The following is a 20,616-nucleotide window of genomic DNA, read 5'->3' as shown; positions in this document are numbered from 1 at the left end:
AGGAGGGGCCGACCTGACGGCCGGAACAGTTGGCGGAGGAGGGGCCGACTGGAACAGTTGGCGGAGGAGGGGCCGACCGGACGGCCGGAACAGTTGGCGGAGGAGGGGCCGACCGGACGGCCGGAACAGTTGGCGGAGGAGGGGCCGACCTGACGGCCGGAACAGTTGGCGGAGGAGGGGCCGACCTGACGGCCGGAACAGTTGGCGGAGGAGGGGCCGACCTGACGGCCGGAACAGTTGGCGGAGGAGGGGCCGACCTGACGGCCGGAACAGTTGGCGGAGGAGGGGCCGACCTGACGGCCGGAACAGTTGGCGGAGGAGGGTCCGACCTGACGGCCGGAACAGTTGGCGGAGGAGGGGCCGACCTGACGGCCGGAACAGTTGGCGGAGGAGGGGCCGACCTGACGGACGGAACAGTTGGTGGCGGAGGAGGGGCCGACCTGACGGACGGAACAGTTGGTGGAGGAGGAGGGGCCGACCTGACGGCCGGAACAGTTGGAGGGGCCGACCTGACGGCCGGAACAGTTGGTGGGGGAGGGGCCGACCTGACGGCCAGTAAACTGTAGGCTATACCAATACAGAGACTCTCTCTATATGAAGCTCCCAGTAATGTATTGACTAAACCACCAATGTTTCACCATTTTTGTATTAATCACAATTCATCTTTAAATTTAAGTGTAATGTACCCGAAACACAGCTTGTTAGTTTGTAAGATGTTTTCAGACCTTTGGCAGCGATTACAGCCTCAAGTCTTCTTGGGTATGACGCTACAAGCTTGGCACATCTGTATTTGGGGAGTTTCTCCCATTCTTCTTTGCAGATCCTCTCATGCTCTGTCAGGTTGGATGGGGAGCGTTGCTGCACAGCTATTTTCAGGTCTCTCCAGAGATGTTCGATCGGGTTCAAGTCCGCCTGACCAAGGCCCTTCCCCGATTGCTCAGTTTGGCCGGGTGGCCAGCTCTAGGAAGAGTCTTTCCAAAGAGTGGTTCCAAACTTCTTCCATTTAAGAATGATGGAGTCCACTTTGTTCTTGTGGACCTTCAATGCAGCAGAAATGTTTTGGTACCCTTCCCCAGATCTGTGCCTTGACATAATCCTGTCTCGGAGCTCTATGGACAATTCCTTCAACTTCATGGCTTGGTATTTGCTCTGACATGCACTGTCAACTGTGGGACCTTATATAGGACAGGTAGGTGCTATTCCAAATCATGTTCAATCAACTGAATTACCACAGGTGGACTCCAGTCAAGTTGTAGAAACATCTCAAGGATGATCAATGGAAACAGGATGCACCTGAGCTCAATTTAGAGTCTCATAGCAAAGTGTCTAAATACTTATGTAAATAAGGTGTTTTTATTTTTAATAATTGTACAACATTTCTAAAAACCTGTTTTCACTTTGTCATCATGCGGTATTGTGGTGATGTCATCATGGGGTATTGTGGTGATGTCATTATGGGGTATTGTGGTGATGTCATTATGGGGTATTGTGGTGATGTCATCATGGGGTATTGTGTGTAGATGTTTATTTAATCCATGTTAGAATAAGGCTGTAACGTAACAAAATGTGGAAAGAACTCAAGGGATCTGAATACTTTCTGAATGGAAGGGGTGTCCACGTACTTTTGTGTAGATAGATATAATACACTATATATATCTCAAGCACACACACACACACACACACACACACACACAGTAGACATTGAATTTCTCTAATCCTCAGAAAGGCCTAAATCACCTTGTTTTACCTGCAGCACTACTACTGCACTGTTGGAGCTAGGAACACAAGCAGTTAGTTAGATATTACTGCACTGTTGGAGCTGGGAACACAAGCATTTAGTTAGATATTACTGTTGGAGCTAGAAACACAAGCATTTAGTTAGATACTACTGCACTGTTGGAGCTGGGAACACAAGCATTTAGTTAGATATTACTGCACTGTTGGAGCTAGAAACACAAGCATTTAGTTAGATATTACTGTTGGAGCTAGAAACACTAGCATTTAGTTAGATATTACTGTTGGAGCTAGAAACACAAGCATTTAGTTAGATATTACTGCACTGTTGGAGCTGGGAACACAAGCATTTAGTTAGATATTACTGCACTGTTGGAGCTGGGAACACAAGCATTTAGTTAGATACTACTGCACTGTTGGAGCTGGGAACACAAGCATTTAGTTAGATATTACTGCACTGTTGGAGCTGGGTACACACGCATTTAGTTAGGTATTACTGTTGGAGCTAGGAACACAAGCATTTAGTTAGATATCACTGCACTGTTGGAGCTAGAAACACAAGCATTTAGTTAGATATTACTGCACTGTTGGAGCTGGGAACACAAGCATTTAGTTAGATACTACTGCACTGTTGGAGCTGGGAACACAAGCATTTAGTTAGATATTACTGTTGGAGCTAGGAACACAAGCATTTAGTTAGATACTACTGCACTGTTGGAGCTAGGAACACAAGCATTTAGTTAGATATTACTGTTGGAGTTAGAAACACAAGCATTTCGCTACACTCGCATTAACATTTCTAAATATGTGCATGGACCAATAACATTTGATTTGAGTATGTGACTGAGTGACACACCCCTGTGTGGTAGGCTCCACGGGCACGGCAGCCATGTTGTTCCCTCCTGGATGCTCTCCAGGCTCCGCTGTGTTGAGATGAGGTACTTCCCTGTTAGTTACCACCTGCTCTCTAGTCCTGTGAGTCAGCCTGGCCTCGGTGGCCTGGGCTGCGTCCCAAATGGCTCCCTAGTCAGGACTTTGGACCCGTAAGGCTTTGTTCAGAAGTAGTGCAGTATATAGGGAATAGGGTGCTAGATGCTCCACTGTGTTGAGGTGAAGGTACTTCCCTGTTAGTTACCACCTGCTGTCTAGTCCTGTGAGTCAGCCTGGCCTAAATGGCTCCCTGGGCTGCATCCTAAATGGCTCTGTTCAGAAGTAGGGCAGTATATAGGGAGTAGGATGTCATTTGGGCCTCAGGCCTGGAGTTAAGTGGTGTAGGACAGGACTCTAGGTTTTGTATCAGAAGTGGTATAGGACAGGACTCTAGGTGTTGTATCAGAAGTGGTATAGGACAGGTTTAAGGACAGGACTCTAGGACAGGTTTAAGGACAGGACTCTAGGACAGGTTTAAGGACTCTAGGTGTTGTATCAGAAGTGGTATAGGACAGGTTTAAGGACAGGATTCTAGGACAGGTTTAAGGACTCTAGATGTTGTATCAGAAGTGGCCTGGTCTCTGTCACTGCTGCTTCGCTCTTTGATTACCCCTGGGCTCTTTCCTAATTCCTCGATTCCTCATGTCCGGACTCTTCGCCCCTCCACAAAATGCATTGGGGAAAAAATATCCAATATCCTGGTCCTCTCCACTCTGACCTTTTCTTTCTTTCAACGAGTTTTGAGAAGGAGGTGAGGAGAGAGGATGTGAGGAATCAAGGAAATATTAATTGTAAAAAAAATCAGTTTTAAGAAAGAGCGTCAAGGAGGTGAGACAGCGACCCCTCTGACGCTAAACAGGCAGAGTATCGTAAGAACACGTGTCCCACTGTAGAGAGACTTAAGGAAATCCCTAGCTAATCCTGCTGCTCTCTGGGCCTGGCCTGTACAGTGGGTGTGTGTGTATGTATGACACGTTATCCGTCATGGTGGCGTACTGTACATTTGAGGGGACATCTTGTGGGTTACTAGTTATTGTCCCTGAATGTTCGTCGGGTCAGTTGGTCTCTGGGTCTGGACTGGTTGAAGCTTCCACATGAAGTCGTCCTGGCTCCAGAGGACTGTCCGTCGGGTCAGTTGATCTCTGGGTCTGGACTGGTTGAAGCTTCCACATGAAGTCGTCCTGGCTCCAGAGGACTGTCCGTCGGGTCAGTTGGTCTCTGGGTCTGGACTGGCTGTATTAGTGGCCTGGGCTGCTGGCTAAGGTAGAGGGGGGGGGGGGGGGGAGCTGTATTAGTGGCCTGGGCTGCTGGCTAAGGTAGAGGGGGGGGAGCTGTATTAGTGGCCTGGGCAGCCCTAAGGTAGAGGGGAGGAAGGAGCTGTATTAGTGGCCTGGGCTGCTGGCTAAGGTGGGGGGGGGGGGGGGAACTGTATTAGTGGCCTGGGCTGCTGGCTAAGGTGGGGGGGGGCTGTATTAGTGGCCTGGGCTGCTGGCTAAGGTAGAGGGGGGGAGCTGTATTAGTGGCCTGGGCAGCCCTAAGGTAGAGGGGAGGAAGGAGCTGTATTAGTGGCCTGGGCTGCTGGCTAAGCCCCTCTTACAGTGACCACCTTAACCAGTAACATCTGAAGGACAGGGTGGAGGTGAGGGCAGTACCTGTCTGCCTGCCTGACCGATGCATTAGGCTAATGTCAGATTATTCATCCTTTCTGTTTGGAGACTGGCGTTGAATGTTTAATGCTTTCTTTGGAAGTGGCTCAAGCTATAAAATCGATATTTATTTATTTATTTATTTATTTATTTAACTAGGCAAGTCAGTTAACAAGAAATTCTTATTTTCAATGACGGCCTAGGAACAGCGGGTTAACTGCCTTGTTCAGGGGCAGAACGACAGATTTTTACCTTGTCAGCTCGGGGATTCGATCCAGCAACCTTTCGGTTACTAGTCCAACACTCTAACCACTAGGCTGCCCTGCCACCCCCAATATGTCTTGCTTACTAATGTTGTTCTCTATGCTTTATAGAAGGGACACGTGAGTCACATGACATATTGTAGAGTACCCCCCCTCCCTTGTGAATGTTGTTCCTATCATTTTCCTGCATGTCTTTCTCCTACCACACCTCCATTTAAGTCCCTGAGTCATCTCTGTCGTAATCCATCTTCTCTGTGGTGTTTTTAGGAAAATAACACTGGTAATGGTTGGACTTGACAACGCTGGGAAGACTGCTACAGTACGCGGGATCCAGGGAGGTCAGTGTGTCATCTTGCATTTTACATTTTAGTCATTTAACAGACGCTCTTATCCAGAGCGACTTACAGTAGTGAATGCAAACATTTCATGCATTTTCTTTTTATTTATTTTTTATTTTATTTGTACTGGCCCCCCGTGGGAATCGAACCCACAACCCTGGCGTTGCAAACACCATGCTCTACCAACTGAGCCACAGGGAAGACATCTCGACTCTGAATCACTCACTTCTATTCTACTTTATTAGAAATGTAAGATGTGTTTTTTTAGGGGGGGGGCTCGTTCTCTTCGTCGCTGAACGTGCGCGCGTGTGTGTGTGTGTGTGTGTGTGTGTGTGTGTGTGTGTGTGTGTGTGTGTGTGTGTGTGTGTGTGTGTGTGTGTGTGTGTGTGTTTTCCATCACAGAGAGCCCAGAGGATGTTGCCCCTACAGTAGGGTTCTCCAAGGTGGATCTGAAGCAGGGGAAGTTTGAGGTTACCATCTTTGACCTGGGCGGAGGAAAGAGGATCAGGTCTTTATACTCGTTGTCTTTCTCACACTCACACCTGTACTTTCCGGCCCTGATTCTGCTGATATGACTATTTTAAACAAAGGTGTCTACTTGCAATGTCTGTGATATGTGGTTGTTCTTATGAGGGGCTCTGGATAAGAGTCTGCTAAACGACCCCAATGTAAATGTGCTCAGGGGCATCTGGAAGAACTACTACAGCGAGTCGTACGGGGTGGTGTTCGTGGTGGACTCCAGTGATGTCCAGAGGATACAGGAGACCAGGGACACCATGGCTGAGGTCCTGCGACACCCTCGCATCGCTGGGAAACCTGTCCTAGTGTGAGTCACTCTGTCTGTCTGAGCTCTAAACCTGGCCTAGTGTGAGTCACTCTGTCTGTCTGAGCTCTAAACCTGTCCTAGTGTGAGTTACTGTCTGTCTGAGCTCTAAACTTGGCCTAGTGTGAGTTACTCTGTCTGTCTGAGCTCTAAACCTGTCCTAGTGTGAGTTACTGTCTGTCTGAGCTCTAAACTTGGCCTAGTGTGAGTTACTGTCTGTCTGAGCTCTAAACTTGGCCTAGTGTGAGTTACTCTGTCTGAGCTCTAAACCTGGCCTAGTGTGAGTTACTGTCTGTCTGAGCTCTAAACCTGGCCTAGTGTGAGTTACTGTCTGTCTGAGCTCTAAACCTGGCCTAGTGTGAGTTACTGTCTGTCTGAGCTCTAAACCTGGCCTAGTGTGAGTTACTGTCTGTCTGAGCTCTAAACCTGGCCTAGTGTGAGTTACTGTCTGTCTGAGCTCTAAACCTGGCCTAGTGTGAGTTACTGTCTGTCTGAGCTCTAAACCTGGCCTAGTGTGAGTTACTGTCTGTCTGAGCTCTAAACCTGGCCCAGTGTGAGTTACTGTCTGTCTGAGCTCTAAACCTGGCCTAGTGTGAGTTACTGTCCGAGCTCTAAACCTGGCCCAGTGTGGGTCACTCTGTCTGTCTGAGCTCTAAACCTGGCCTGGTGTGAGTTACTATCTGAGCTCTAAACCTGGCCTAGTGTGAGTTACTGTCTGTCTGAGCTCTAAACCTGACCTAGTGTGAGTTACTGTCTGTCTGTCTGACTGTCCACAGAGAGGACATCGTGATAGCTTAGAGTCTGTCTGTCTCCCGTCTCCCGTCTCTTGTCTCCTGTGTCTGTTTCTTTTTAAAGTAGCGTATTATATTCTATACAACATATTGGGAAAGCGAATTCATGTTAGCAGGAATCCAACTAATTCCATTTCCCTGACTGGCAGCGTTTGATCATGAGGTGTCTCCTCCCACACCGTATGTTTCTGTCACACACACACATCCTCAACCTCCTGGGGACCTAAAATTAATTTCTATTCAAATAAATCTATTTTCCCCAACCTTAACCCGTAACCACTAACCTCGTACCCTAATTTTAAGCCTTATTGTAACCCTAAACCTCCTAAGCTTAAAATTGGGACGAGGGAGAATTTTCCTTGTTTTACTATCCTTGTCGGGGCTTTCTGAGATTGTAGGTCCCCACAAGGATAGAAGAACCAACACACACACACACACACACACACACACACACACACACACACACACACACACACACCACCTGCATTCTGACACCTGTTTCTGACATATCCCTGTCGGCTCCACAGATTGGCTAACAAGCAGGATCGGGACGGGGCATTGGCTGAGGCAGACATCATCGAGAACCTGTCATTGGAGAAGCTCGTGAACGAGAACAAGTGTCTCTGTCAGATCGTGAGTGATGCTGTGGTTTGTCTCTCAATACTTCACCTGGAGTAACTGCAGTACTGTGGCTATGAGGCTGTACCTTGTTATACTTCACCTGTAGTACTGTGGCTATGAGGCTGGACCTTGTTATACTTCACCTGTAGTACTGTGGCTATGAGGCTGTACCTTGTTATACTTCACCTACAGTACTGTGGCTATGAGGCTGTACCTTGTTATACTTCACCTGCAGTACTGTGGCTATGAGGCTGTACCTTGCTATACTTCACCTGCCAGTAACTGCAGTACTGTGGCTATCAGGCTGTACCTTGTTATACTTCACCTGCAGTACTGTGGCTATGAGGCTGTACCTTGTTATACTTCACCTGCAATACTGTGGCTATGAGGCTGTACCTTGTTATACTTCACCTGCAGTACTGTGGCTATGAGGCTGGACCTTGTTATACTTCACCTGTATTAACTGCAGTACTGTGGCTATGAGGCCGTACCTTGTTATACTTCACCTACAGTACTGTGGCTATGAGGCTGTACCTTGTTATACTTCACCTGCAGTACTGTGGCTATGAGGCTGGACCTTGTTATACTTCACCTGCAGTAACTGCAGTACTGTGGCTATGAGGCTGTACCTTGTTATACTTCACCTGCAGTACTGTGGCTATGAGGCTGTACCTTGTTATACTTCACCTGCAGTACTGTGGCTATGAGGCTGTATGTTGTTGCAGCTGGTCAGGATTGTGTGTTCTTTATACATTTATATTAGGAAAGAGTTCCTCCAGGTTTCAACAATAACCCCCGTGTTGTTCTCCATCTTGTGAGAATAGCTGTCTAATAAAATATGAGTTAATAAAACAAATGTTATGTGACATGAAATCCTCTCTGTCTCTCTAGCCGTCTGACTTCCTGTGTGTTTTCAGGAGCCGTGTTCTGCTGTTCTGGCCTATGGTAAGAAGGGGGACAAGTCCATCAAGAACGGACTCAACTGGCTGCTCAACAACATAGCTAAAGACTACGAAGCCATCTCTGAACGCGTCCATAAGGACACGGCCGAACAGAGAGCTCAGGAGGAACAGGAGAAGAAAGAGAGACAGGAGAGAGTACGAAGGATACGGGAGGAGAGGTGAGGAGGAGAGAGGAACTTTACTGACTTTACAATGCCCCTGGGGACTTTGTGTTGCAGTATCATGTACATGTTTAAAATGGCGGTTAAGAAACAGAGCAGGGACAATACAGTAGACAATAGGAGAGATATCACACCGTAGTGACGGGATCATTAACCAGCTGATTAGGGATCATTAACCAGCTGATAAGGAGAGATATCCACCTTAGTGAAGGGATCATTAACCAGCTGATTAGGAGAGATATCCACCTTAGTGAAGGGATCATTAACCAGCTGATTAGGAGAGATATCCACCTTAGTGACAGGATCATTAACCAGCTGATTAGGAGATATATCACACCTTAGTGAAGGGATCATTAACCAGGTGATTAGGAGAGATTTCACACCTTAGTGAAGGGATCATTAACCAGCTGATTAGGAGAGATATCCACCTTAGTGACAGGATCATTAACCAGCTGATTAGGGATCATTAACCAGCTGATTAGGAGAGATGTCCACCTTAGTGACAGGATCATTAACCAGCTGATTAGGAGAGATAGCCACCTTAGTGACAGGATCATTAACCAGCTGATTAGGAGAGATATCCACCTTAGTGACAGGATCATTAACCAGCTGATTAGGGATCATTAACCAGCTGATTAGGAGAGATATCCACCTTAGTGACAGGATCATTAACCAGCTGATTAGGAGAGATATCACACCTTAGTGATAGGATCATTAACCAGCTGATTAGGAGAGATATCACACCTTAGTGATAGGATCATTAACCAGCTGATTAGGAGAGATATCCACCTTAGTGACGGGATAATTAACCAGCTGATTAGGAGAGATATCCACCTGAGTGACAGGATCATTAACCAGCTGATTAGGGATCATTAACCAGCTGATTAGGAGAGATATCCACCTTAGTGACAGGAATATTAACCAGCTGATTAGGGGTCATTAACCAGCTGATTAGGAGAGATATCACACTTTAGTGACGGGATCATTAACCAGCTGATTTGGAGAGATATCCACCTTAGTGACAGGATCATTAACCAGCTGTTTAGGGATCATTAACCAGCTGATTAGGAGAGATATCACACCTTAGTGATATGATCATTAACCAGCTGATTAGGAGAGATATCCACCTTAGTGACAGGATCATTAACCAGCTGATTAGGAGAGATATCACACCTTAGTGACAGTATCATTAACCAGCTGATTAGGAGAGATATCCACCTTAGTGACAGGATCATTAACCAGCTGATTAGGAGAGATATCCACCTTAGTGACAGGAACATTAACCAGCTGATTAGGAGAGATATCACACCTTAGTGACAGGATCATTAACCAACTGATTTGGAGAGATATCCACCTTAGTGACAGGATCATTAACCAGCTGATTAGGAGAGATATCACACCTTAGTGACAAGATCATTAACCTGCTGATTAGGAGAGATATCCACCTTAGTGACAGGATCATTAACCAGCTGATTAGGAGAGATATCCACCTTAGTGAAGGGATCATTAACCAGCTGATTAGGAGAGATATCCACCTTAGTGACAGGAACATTAACCAGCTGATTAGGAGAGATATCACACCTTAGTGACAGGATCATTAACCAGCTGATTAGGAGAGATATCCACCTTAGTGACAGGATCATTAACCAGCTGATTAGGAGAGATATCCACCTTAGTGACGGGATCATTAACCAACTGATTAGGAGAGATATCCACCTTAGTGACAGGATCATTAACCAGCTGATTAGGAGAGATATCCACCTTAGTGACAGGATCATTAACCAGCTGATTAGGAGAGATATCACATCTTAGTGATGGGATCATTAACCAGCTGATTAGGAGAGATATCCACCTTAGTGACAGGATCATTAACCCAGCTGATTAGGAGAGATATCCACCTTAGTGACAGGATCATTAACCAGCTGATTAGGAGAGATATCCACCTTAGTGACAGGATAATTAACCAGCTGATTAGGAGAGATATCACACCTTAGTGAAGGGATCATTAACCAGCTGATTAGGAGAGATATCCACCTTAGTGACAGGATCATTAACCAGCTGATTAGGGATCATTAACCAGCTGATTAGGAGAGATATCCACCTTAGTGATGGGATCATTAACCAGCTGATTAGGAGAGATATCACACCTTAGTGACTGGATCATTAACCAGCTGATTAGGAGAGATATCCACCTTAGTGACGGGATCATTAACCAGCTGATTAGGAGAGATATCACACCTTAGTGAAGGGATCATTAACCAGCTGATTAGGAGAGGTATCCACCTTAGTGTATGGAACATTAACCAGCTGATTAGGGATCATTAACCAGCTGATTAGGAGAGATATCCACCTTAATGACAGTATCATTAACCAGCTGATTAGGAGAGATATCCTCCTTAGTGACAGGATCATTAACCAGCTGATTAGGGAACATTAACCAGCTGATTAGGGATCATTAACCAGCTGATTAGGAGAGATTTCCACCTTAGTGACAGGAACATTAACCAGCTGATTAGGGATCATTAACCAGCTGATTAGGAGAGATATCCACCTTAGTGACGGGATCATTAACCAGCTGATTAGGAGAGATATCCACCTTAGTGACAGGATCATTAACCAGCTGATTAGTTGAGATATCCACCTTAGTGACGGGATCATTAACCAACTGATTAGGAGAGATATCCACCTTAGTGACAGGATCATTAACCAGCTGATTAGTTGAGATATCCACCTTAGTGACAGGATCATTAACCAGCTGATTAGGGATCATTAACCAGCTGATTAGGAGAGATATCCACCTTAGTGACAGGATCATTAACCAGCTGATTAGGAGAGATATCACATCTTAGTGATGGGATCATTAACCAGCTGATTAGGGAACATTAACCAGCTGATTAGGAGAGATATCCACCTTAGTGAAGGGATCATTAACCAGCTGATTAGGAGAGATATCCACCTTAGTGACAGGATCATTAACCCAGCTGATTAGGAGAGATATCCACCTTAGTGACAGGATCATTAACCCAGCTGATTAGGAGAGATATCACACCTTAGTGACAGGATCATTAACCAGCTGATTAGGAGAGATATCCACCTTAGTGACAGGATCATTAACCAGCTGATTAGGAGAGATATCACACCTTAGTGACAGGATCATTAACCAGCTGATTAGGAGAGATATCCACCTTAGTGACAGGATCATTAACCAGCTGATTAGGAGAGATATCCACCTTAGTGACGGGATCATTAACCAACTGATTAGGAGAGATATCCACCTTAGTGACAGGATCATTAACCAGCTGATTAGGAGAGATATCCACCTTAGTGACAGGATCATTAACCAGCTGATTAGGAGAGATATCACATCTTAGTGATGGGATCATTAACCAGCTGATTAGGAGAGATATCCACCTTAGTGACAGGATCATTAACCCAGCTGATTAGGAGAGATATCCACCTTAGTGACAGGATCATTAACCAGCTGATTAGGAGAGATATCCACCTTAGTGACAGGATAATTAACCAGCTGATTAGGAGAGATATCACACCTTAGTGACGGGAACATTAACCAGCTGATTAGGAGAGATATCACACCTTAGTGATGGGAACATTAACCAGCTGATTAGGAGAGATATCCACCTTAGTGACAGGATCATTAACCAGCTGATTAGGGATCATTAACCAGCTGATTAGGAGAGATATCCACCTTAGTGATGGGATCATTAACCAGCTGATTAGGAGAGATATCACACCTTAGTGACTGGATCATTAACCAGCTGATTAGGAGAGATATCCACCTTAGTGACGGGATCATTAACCAGCTGATTAGGAGAGATATCACACCTTAGTGAAGGGATCATTAACCAGCTGATTAGGAGAGGTATCCACCTTAGTGTATGGAACATTAACCAGCTGATTAGGGATCATTAACCAGCTGATTAGGAGAGATATCCACCTTAATGACAGTATCATTAACCAGCTGATTAGGAGAGATATCCTCCTTAGTGACAGGATCATTAACCAGCTGATTAGGGAACATTAACCAGCTGATTAGGGATCATTAACCAGCTGATTAGGAGAGATTTCCACCTTAGTGACAGGAACATTAACCAGCTGATTAGGGATCATTAACCAGCTGATTAGGAGAGATATCCACCTTAGTGACGGGATCATTAACCAGCTGATTAGGAGAGATATCCACCTTAGTGACAGGATCATTAACCAGCTGATTAGGGATCATTAACCAGCTGATTAGGAAAGATATCCACCTTAGTGACAGGATCATTAAGCAGCTGATTAGGAGAGATATCCACCTTAGTGACAGGATCATTAACCAGCTGATTAGGAGAGATATCACACCTTAGTGACAGGATCATTAACCAGCTGATTAGGAGAGATATCCACCTTAGTGACAGGATCATTAACCAGCTGATTAGGAGAGATATCCACCTTAGTGAAGGGATCATTAGCCAGCTGATTAGGAGAGATATCCACCTTAGTGACAGGAACATTAACCAGCTGATTAGGAGATATATCACACCTTAGTGACAGGATCATTAACCAGCTGATTAGGAGAGATATCCACCTTAGTGACAGGATCATTAACCAGCTGATTAGTTGAGATATCCACCTTAGTGACGGGATCATTAACCAACTGATTAGGAGAGATATCCACCTTAGTGACAGGATCATTAACCAGCTGATTAGGGATCATTAACCAGCTGATTAGGAGAGATATCCACCTTAGTGACAGGATCATTAACCAGCTGATTAGGAGATATATCACACCTTAGTGACAGTATCATTAACCAGCTGATTAGGAGAGATATCCACCTTAGTGACAGGATCATTAACCAGCTGATTAGGAGAGATATCCACCTTAGTGACAGGAACATTAACCAGCTGATTAGGAGAGATATCACACCTTAGTGACAGGATCATTAACCAACTGATTTGGAGAGATATCCACCTTAGTGACAGGATCATTAACCAGCTGATTAGGAGAGATATCACACCTTAGTGACAAGATCATTAACCTGCTGATTAGGAGAGATATCCACCTTAGTGACAGGATCATTAACCAGCTGATTAGGAGAGATATCCACCTTAGTGAAGGGATCATTAACCAGCTGATTAGGAGAGATATCCACCTTAGTGACAGGAACATTAACCAGCTGATTAGGAGAGATATCACACCTTAGTGACAGGATCATTAACCAGCTGATTAGGAGAGATATCCACCTTAGTGACAGGATCATTAACCAGCTGATTAGGAGAGATATCCACCTTAGTGACGGGATCATTAACCAACTGATTAGGAGAGATATCCACCTTAGTGACAGGATCATTAACCAGCTGATTAGGAGAGATATCCACCTTAGTGACAGGATCATTAACCAGCTGATTAGGAGAGATATCACATCTTAGTGATGGGATCATTAACCAGCTGATTAGGAGAGATATCCACCTTAGTGACAGGATCATTAACCCAGCTGATTAGGAGAGATATCCACCTTAGTGACAGGATCATTAACCAGCTGATTAGGAGAGATATCCACCTTAGTGACAGGATAATTAACCAGCTGATTAGGAGAGATATCACACCTTAGTGAAGGGATCATTAACCAGCTGATTAGGAGAGATATCCACCTTAGTGACAGGATCATTAACCAGCTGATTAGGGATCATTAACCAGCTGATTAGGAGAGATATCCACCTTAGTGATGGGATCATTAACCAGCTGATTAGGAGAGATATCACACCTTAGTGACTGGATCATTAACCAGCTGATTAGGAGAGATATCCACCTTAGTGACGGGATCATTAACCAGCTGATTAGGAGAGATATCACACCTTAGTGAAGGGATCATTAACCAGCTGATTAGGAGAGGTATCCACCTTAGTGTATGGAACATTAACCAGCTGATTAGGGATCATTAACCAGCTGATTAGGAGAGATATCCACCTTAATGACAGTATCATTAACCAGCTGATTAGGAGAGATATCCTCCTTAGTGACAGGATCATTAACCAGCTGATTAGGGAACATTAACCAGCTGATTAGGGATCATTAACCAGCTGATTAGGAGAGATTTCCACCTTAGTGACAGGAACATTAACCAGCTGATTAGGGATCATTAACCAGCTGATTAGGAGAGATATCCACCTTAGTGACGGGATCATTAACCAGCTGATTAGGAGAGATATCCACCTTAGTGACAGGATCATTAACCAGCTGATTAGTTGAGATATCCACCTTAGTGACGGGATCATTAACCAACTGATTAGGAGAGATATCCACCTTAGTGACAGGATCATTAACCAGCTGATTAGTTGAGATATCCACCTTAGTGACAGGATCATTAACCAGCTGATTAGGGATCATTAACCAGCTGATTAGGAGAGATATCCACCTTAGTGACAGGATCATTAACCAGCTGATTAGGAGAGATATCACATCTTAGTGATGGGATCATTAACCAGCTGATTAGGGAACATTAACCAGCTGATTAGGAGAGATATCCACCTTAGTGAAGGGATCATTAACCAGCTGATTAGGAGAGATATCCACCTTAGTGACAGGATCATTAACCCAGCTGATTAGGAGAGATATCCACCTTAGTGACAGGATCATTAACCCAGCTGATTAGGAGAGATATCACACCTTAGTGACAGGATCATTAACCAGCTGATTAGGAGAGATATCCACCTTAGTGACAGGATCATTAACCAGCTGATTAGGAGAGATATCACACCTTAGTGACAGGATCATTAACCAGCTGATTAGGAGAGATATCCACCTTAGTGACAGGATCATTAACCAGCTGATTAGGAGAGATATCCACCTTAGTGACGGGATCATTAACCAACTGATTAGGAGAGATATCCACCTTAGTGACAGGATCATTAACCAGCTGATTAGGAGAGATATCCACCTTAGTGACAGGATCATTAACCAGCTGATTAGGAGAGATATCACATCTTAGTGATGGGATCATTAACCAGCTGATTAGGAGAGATATCCACCTTAGTGACAGGATCATTAACCCAGCTGATTAGGAGAGATATCCACCTTAGTGACAGGATCATTAACCAGCTGATTAGGAGAGATATCCACCTTAGTGACAGGATAATTAACCAGCTGATTAGGAGAGATATCACACCTTAGTGACGGGAACATTAACCAGCTGATTAGGAGAGATATCACACCTTAGTGATGGGAACATTAACCAGCTGATTAGGAGAGATATCCACCTTAGTGACAGGATCATTAACCAGCTGATTAGGGATCATTAACCAGCTGATTAGGAGAGATATCCACCTTAGTGATGGGATCATTAACCAGCTGATTAGGAGAGATATCACACCTTAGTGACTGGATCATTAACCAGCTGATTAGGAGAGATATCCACCTTAGTGACGGGATCATTAACCAGCTGATTAGGAGAGATATCACACCTTAGTGAAGGGATCATTAACCAGCTGATTAGGAGAGGTATCCACCTTAGTGTATGGAACATTAACCAGCTGATTAGGGATCATTAACCAGCTGATTAGGAGAGATATCCACCTTAATGACAGTATCATTAACCAGCTGATTAGGAGAGATATCCTCCTTAGTGACAGGATCATTAACCAGCTGATTAGGGAACATTAACCAGCTGATTAGGGATCATTAACCAGCTGATTAGGAGAGATTTCCACCTTAGTGACAGGAACATTAACCAGCTGATTAGGGATCATTAACCAGCTGATTAGGAGAGATATCCACCTTAGTGACGGGATCATTAACCAGCTGATTAGGAGAGATATCCACCTTAGTGACAGGATCATTAACCAGCTGATTAGGGATCATTAACCAGCTGATTAGGAAAGATATCCACCTTAGTGACAGGATCATTAAGCAGCTGATTAGGAGAGATATCCACCTTAGTGACAGGATCATTAACCAGCTGATTAGGAGAGATATCACACCTTAGTGACAGGATCATTAACCAGCTGATTAGGAGAGATATCCACCTTAGTGACAGGATCATTAACCAGCTGATTAGGAGAGATATCCACCTTAGTGAAGGGATCATTAGCCAGCTGATTAGGAGAGATATCCACCTTAGTGACAGGAACATTAACCAGCTGATTAGGAGATATATCACACCTTAGTGACAGGATCATTAACCAGCTGATTAGGAGAGATATCCACCTTAGTGACAGGATCATTAACCAGCTGATTAGTTGAGATATCCACCTTAGTGACGGGATCATTAACCAACTGATTAGGAGAGATATCCACCTTAGTGACAGGATCATTAACCAGCTGATTAGGGATCATTAACCAGCTGATTAGGAGAGATATCCACCTTAGTGACAGGATCATTAACCAGCTGATTAGGAGAGATATCACATCTTAGTGATGGGATCATTAACCAGCTGATTAGGGAACATTAACCAGCTGATTAGGAGAGATATCCACCTTAGTGAAGGGATCATTAACCAGCTGATTAGGAGAGATATCCACCTTAGTGACAGGATCATTAACCCAGCTGATTAGGAGAGATATCCACCTTAGTGACAGGATCATTAACCCAGCTGATTAGGAGAGATATCACACCTTAGTGACAGGATCATTAACCAGCTGATTAGGAGAGATATCCACCTTAGTGACAGGATCATTAACCAGCTGATTAGGAGAGATATCACACCTTAGTGACGGGAACATTAACCAGCTGATTAGGAGAGATATCCACCTTAGTGACAGGATCATTAACAAGCTGATTAGTGATCATTAACCAGCTGATTTGGAGATATATCCACCTTAGTGACAGGAACATTAACCAGCTGATTAGGGATCATTAACCAGCTGATTAGGAGAGATATCCAACTTAGTGATGGGATCATTAACCAGCTGATTAGGAGAGATATCACACCTTAGTGACTGGATCATTAACCAGCTGATTAGGAGAGATATCCACCTTAGTGACGGGATCATTAACCAGCTGATTAGGAGAGATATCACACCTTAGTGAAGGGATCATTAACCAGCTGATTAGGAGAGGTGTTCACCTTAGTGTATGGAACATTAACCAGCTGATTAGGGATCATTAACCAGCTGATTAGGAGAGATATCCACCTTAATGACAGTATCATTAACCAGCTGATTAGGAGATATATCCACCTTAATGACAGTATCATTAACCAGCTGATTAGGAGAGATATCCACCTTAGTGACAGGATCATTAACCAGCTGATTAGGGAACATTAACCAGCTGATTAGGGATCATTAACCAGCTGATTAGGAGAGATTTCCACCTTAGTGACAGGAACATTAACCAGCTGATTAGGGAACATTAACATGCTGATTAGGAGAGAGATCCACCTTGGTGACAGGATCATTAATCAGCTGATTAGGAGAGATATCCACCTTAGTGACAGGATCATTAACTAGCTGATTAGCAGAGATATCCACCTTAGTGACGGGATCATTAACCAGCTGATTAGGAGAGATATCCACCTTAGTGACAGGCTCATTAACAAGCTGTTTAGGGATCATTAACCAGCTGATTAGGAGAGGTATCACACCTTAGTGATAGGATCATTAACCAGCTGATTAGGAGAGATATCCACTTTAGTGACAGGATCATTAACCAGCTGATTAGGGATCATTAACCAGCTGATTAGGAGAGATATCCACCTTAGTGACAGGAACATTAACTAGCTGATTAGGAGAGATATCACACCTTAGTGACAGGAACATTAACCAGCTGATTAGGGAACATTAACCAGCTGATTAGGAGAGAGATCCACCTTAGTGAAAGGATCATTAACCAGCTGATTAGGGATCATTAACCAGCTGATTAGGAGAGATATCCACCTTAGTGATGGGATCATTAACCAGCTGATTAGGAGAGATATCCACCTTAGTGATGGGATCATTAACCAGCTGATTAGGAGAGATATCACACCTTAGTGACTGGATCATTAACCAGCTGATTAGGGATCATTAACCAGCTGATTAGGAGAGATATCCACCTTAGTGATGGGATCATTAACCAGCTGATTAGGAGAGATATCACACCTTAGTGACTGGATCATTAACCAGCTGATTAGGAGAGATATCCACCTTAATGACAGTATCATTAACCAGCTGATTAGGAGAGATATCCACCTTATTGACAGGATCATTAACAAGCTGTTTAGGTATCATTAACCAGCTGATTAGGAGAGAGATCCACCTTAGTGAAAGGATCATTAACCAGCTGATTAGGAGAGATATCACACCTTAGTGACAGGATCATTAACCAGCTGATTAGGAGAGATCACACCTTAGTGACAGGATCATTAACCAGCTGATTAGGAGAGATATCCACCTTAGTGACAGGATCATTAACCAGCTGATTAGGGATCATTATCCAGCTGATTAGGAGAGATATCCACATTAGTGACAGGATCATTAACCAGCTGATTAGGGATCATTAACCAGCTGATTTGGAGATATATCCACCTTAGTGACAGGAACATTAACCAGCTGATTAGGGATCATTAACCAGCTGATTAGGAGAGATATCCACCTTAGTGATGGGATCATTAACCAGCTGATTAGGAGAGATATCCACCTTAGTGATGGGATCATTAACCAGCTGATTAGGAGAGATATCACACCTTAGTGACTGGATCATTAACAAGCTGTTTAGGGATCATTAACCAGCTGATTAGGAGAGATCACACCTTAGTGACAGGATCATTAACCAGCTGATTAGGAGAGATATCCACCTTAGTGACAGGATCATTAACCAGCTGATTAGGGATCATTAACCAGCTGATTAGGAGAGATATCCACATTAGTGACAGGATCATTAACCAGCTGATTAGGGATCATTAACCAGCTGATTTGGAGATATATCCACCTTAGTGACAGGAACATTAACCAGCTGATTAGGGATCATTAACCAGCTGATTAGGAGAGATATCCACCTTAGTGATGGGATCATTAACCAGCTGATTAGGAGAGATATCACACCTTAGTGACTGGATCATTAACCAGCTGATTAGGGATCATTAACCAGCTGATTAGGAGAGATATCCACCTTAGTGATGGGATCATTAACCAGCTGATTAGGAGAGATATCACACCTTAGTGACTGGATCATTAACCAGCTGATTAGGAGAGATATCCACCTTAATGACAGTATCATTAACCAGCTGATTAGGAGAGATATCCACCTTAATGACAGTATCATTAACCAGCTGATTAGTAGAGATATCCACCTTAGTGACAGGATCATTAACCAGCTGATTAGGGAACATTAACCAGCTGATTAGGGATCATTAACCAGCTGATTAGGAGAGATTTCCACCTTAGTGACAGGAACATTAACCAGCTGATTAGGGATCATTAACCAGCTGATTAGGAGAGATATCCACCTTAGTGACAGGATCATTAACCAGCTGATTAGGGAACATTAACCAGCTGATTAGGAGAGAGATCCACCTTAGTGACAGGAACATTAACCAGCTGATTAGGAGAAATATCCACCTTAGTGATGGGATCATTAACCAGCTGATTAGGAGAGATATCCACCTTAGTGACAGGATCATTAACCAGCTGATTAGGGATCATTAACCAGCTGATTTTGAGAGATATCCACCTTAGTGACAGGATCATTAACCAGTTGATTAGGGATCATTAACCAGCTGATTAGGAGAGATATCACACCTTAGTTATAGGATCATTAACCAGCTGATTAGGAGAGATATCACACCTTAGTGACAGGATCATTAACCAGCTGATTAGGAGAGATATCCACCTTAGTGACAGGATCATTAACCAGCTGATTAGGAGAGATATCCACCTTAGTGACAGGATCATTAACAAGCTGATTAGTGATCATTAACCAGCTGATTTGGAGATATATCCACCTTAGTGATGGGATCATTAACCAGCTGATTAGGAGAGATATCACGCCTTAGTGAAGGGATCATTAACCAGCTGATTAGGAGAGGTATCCACCTTAGTGTATGGAACATTAACCAGCTGATTAGGGATCATTAACCAGCTGATTAGGAGAGATATCCACCTTAATGACAGTATCATTAACCAGCTGATTAGGAGATATATCCACCTTAATGACAGTATCATTAACCAGCTGATTAGGAGAGATATCCACCTTAGTGACAGGATCATTAACCAGCTGATTAGGGAACATTAACCAGCTGATTACGGATCATTAACCAGCTGATTAGGAGAGATTTCCACCTTAGTGACAGGAACATTAACCAGCTGATTAGGGAACATTAACCAGCTGATTAGGAGAGAGATCCACCTTGGTGACAGGATCATTAATCAGCTGATT

General features: G+C 44.0%; 1 protein-coding gene across 2 annotated transcripts in view; it reads left to right on the top strand.

The window, feature by feature from the left end:
• Nucleotides 1–20,616, top strand: part of LOC106575900 (ADP-ribosylation factor-like protein 13B) — a 280,724-nt gene that overhangs the window by 3,731 nt on the left and 256,377 nt on the right. For both annotated transcript variants that reach the window (XM_045714221.2, XM_045714220.2), the window contains exons 2-6: nucleotides 4,841–4,911; nucleotides 5,314–5,419; nucleotides 5,594–5,737; nucleotides 7,053–7,158; nucleotides 8,064–8,266. In XM_045714221.2, coding sequence (XP_045570177.1) covers nucleotides 4,841–4,911; nucleotides 5,314–5,419; nucleotides 5,594–5,737; nucleotides 7,053–7,158; nucleotides 8,064–8,266 — 630 coding nt within the window. The remainder of the gene's footprint in view (nucleotides 1–4,840; nucleotides 4,912–5,313; nucleotides 5,420–5,593; nucleotides 5,738–7,052; nucleotides 7,159–8,063; nucleotides 8,267–20,616) is intronic.

This window comes from Salmo salar, unplaced genomic scaffold (genome assembly GCF_965601325.2).
Source record: "Salmo salar unplaced genomic scaffold, fSalSal1 ptg000229l, whole genome shotgun sequence".
In the NCBI taxonomy this organism is placed as follows: Eukaryota; Metazoa; Chordata; class Actinopteri; order Salmoniformes; family Salmonidae; genus Salmo; species Salmo salar.
This window is presented reverse-complemented; position numbering and strand designations above follow the sequence as displayed.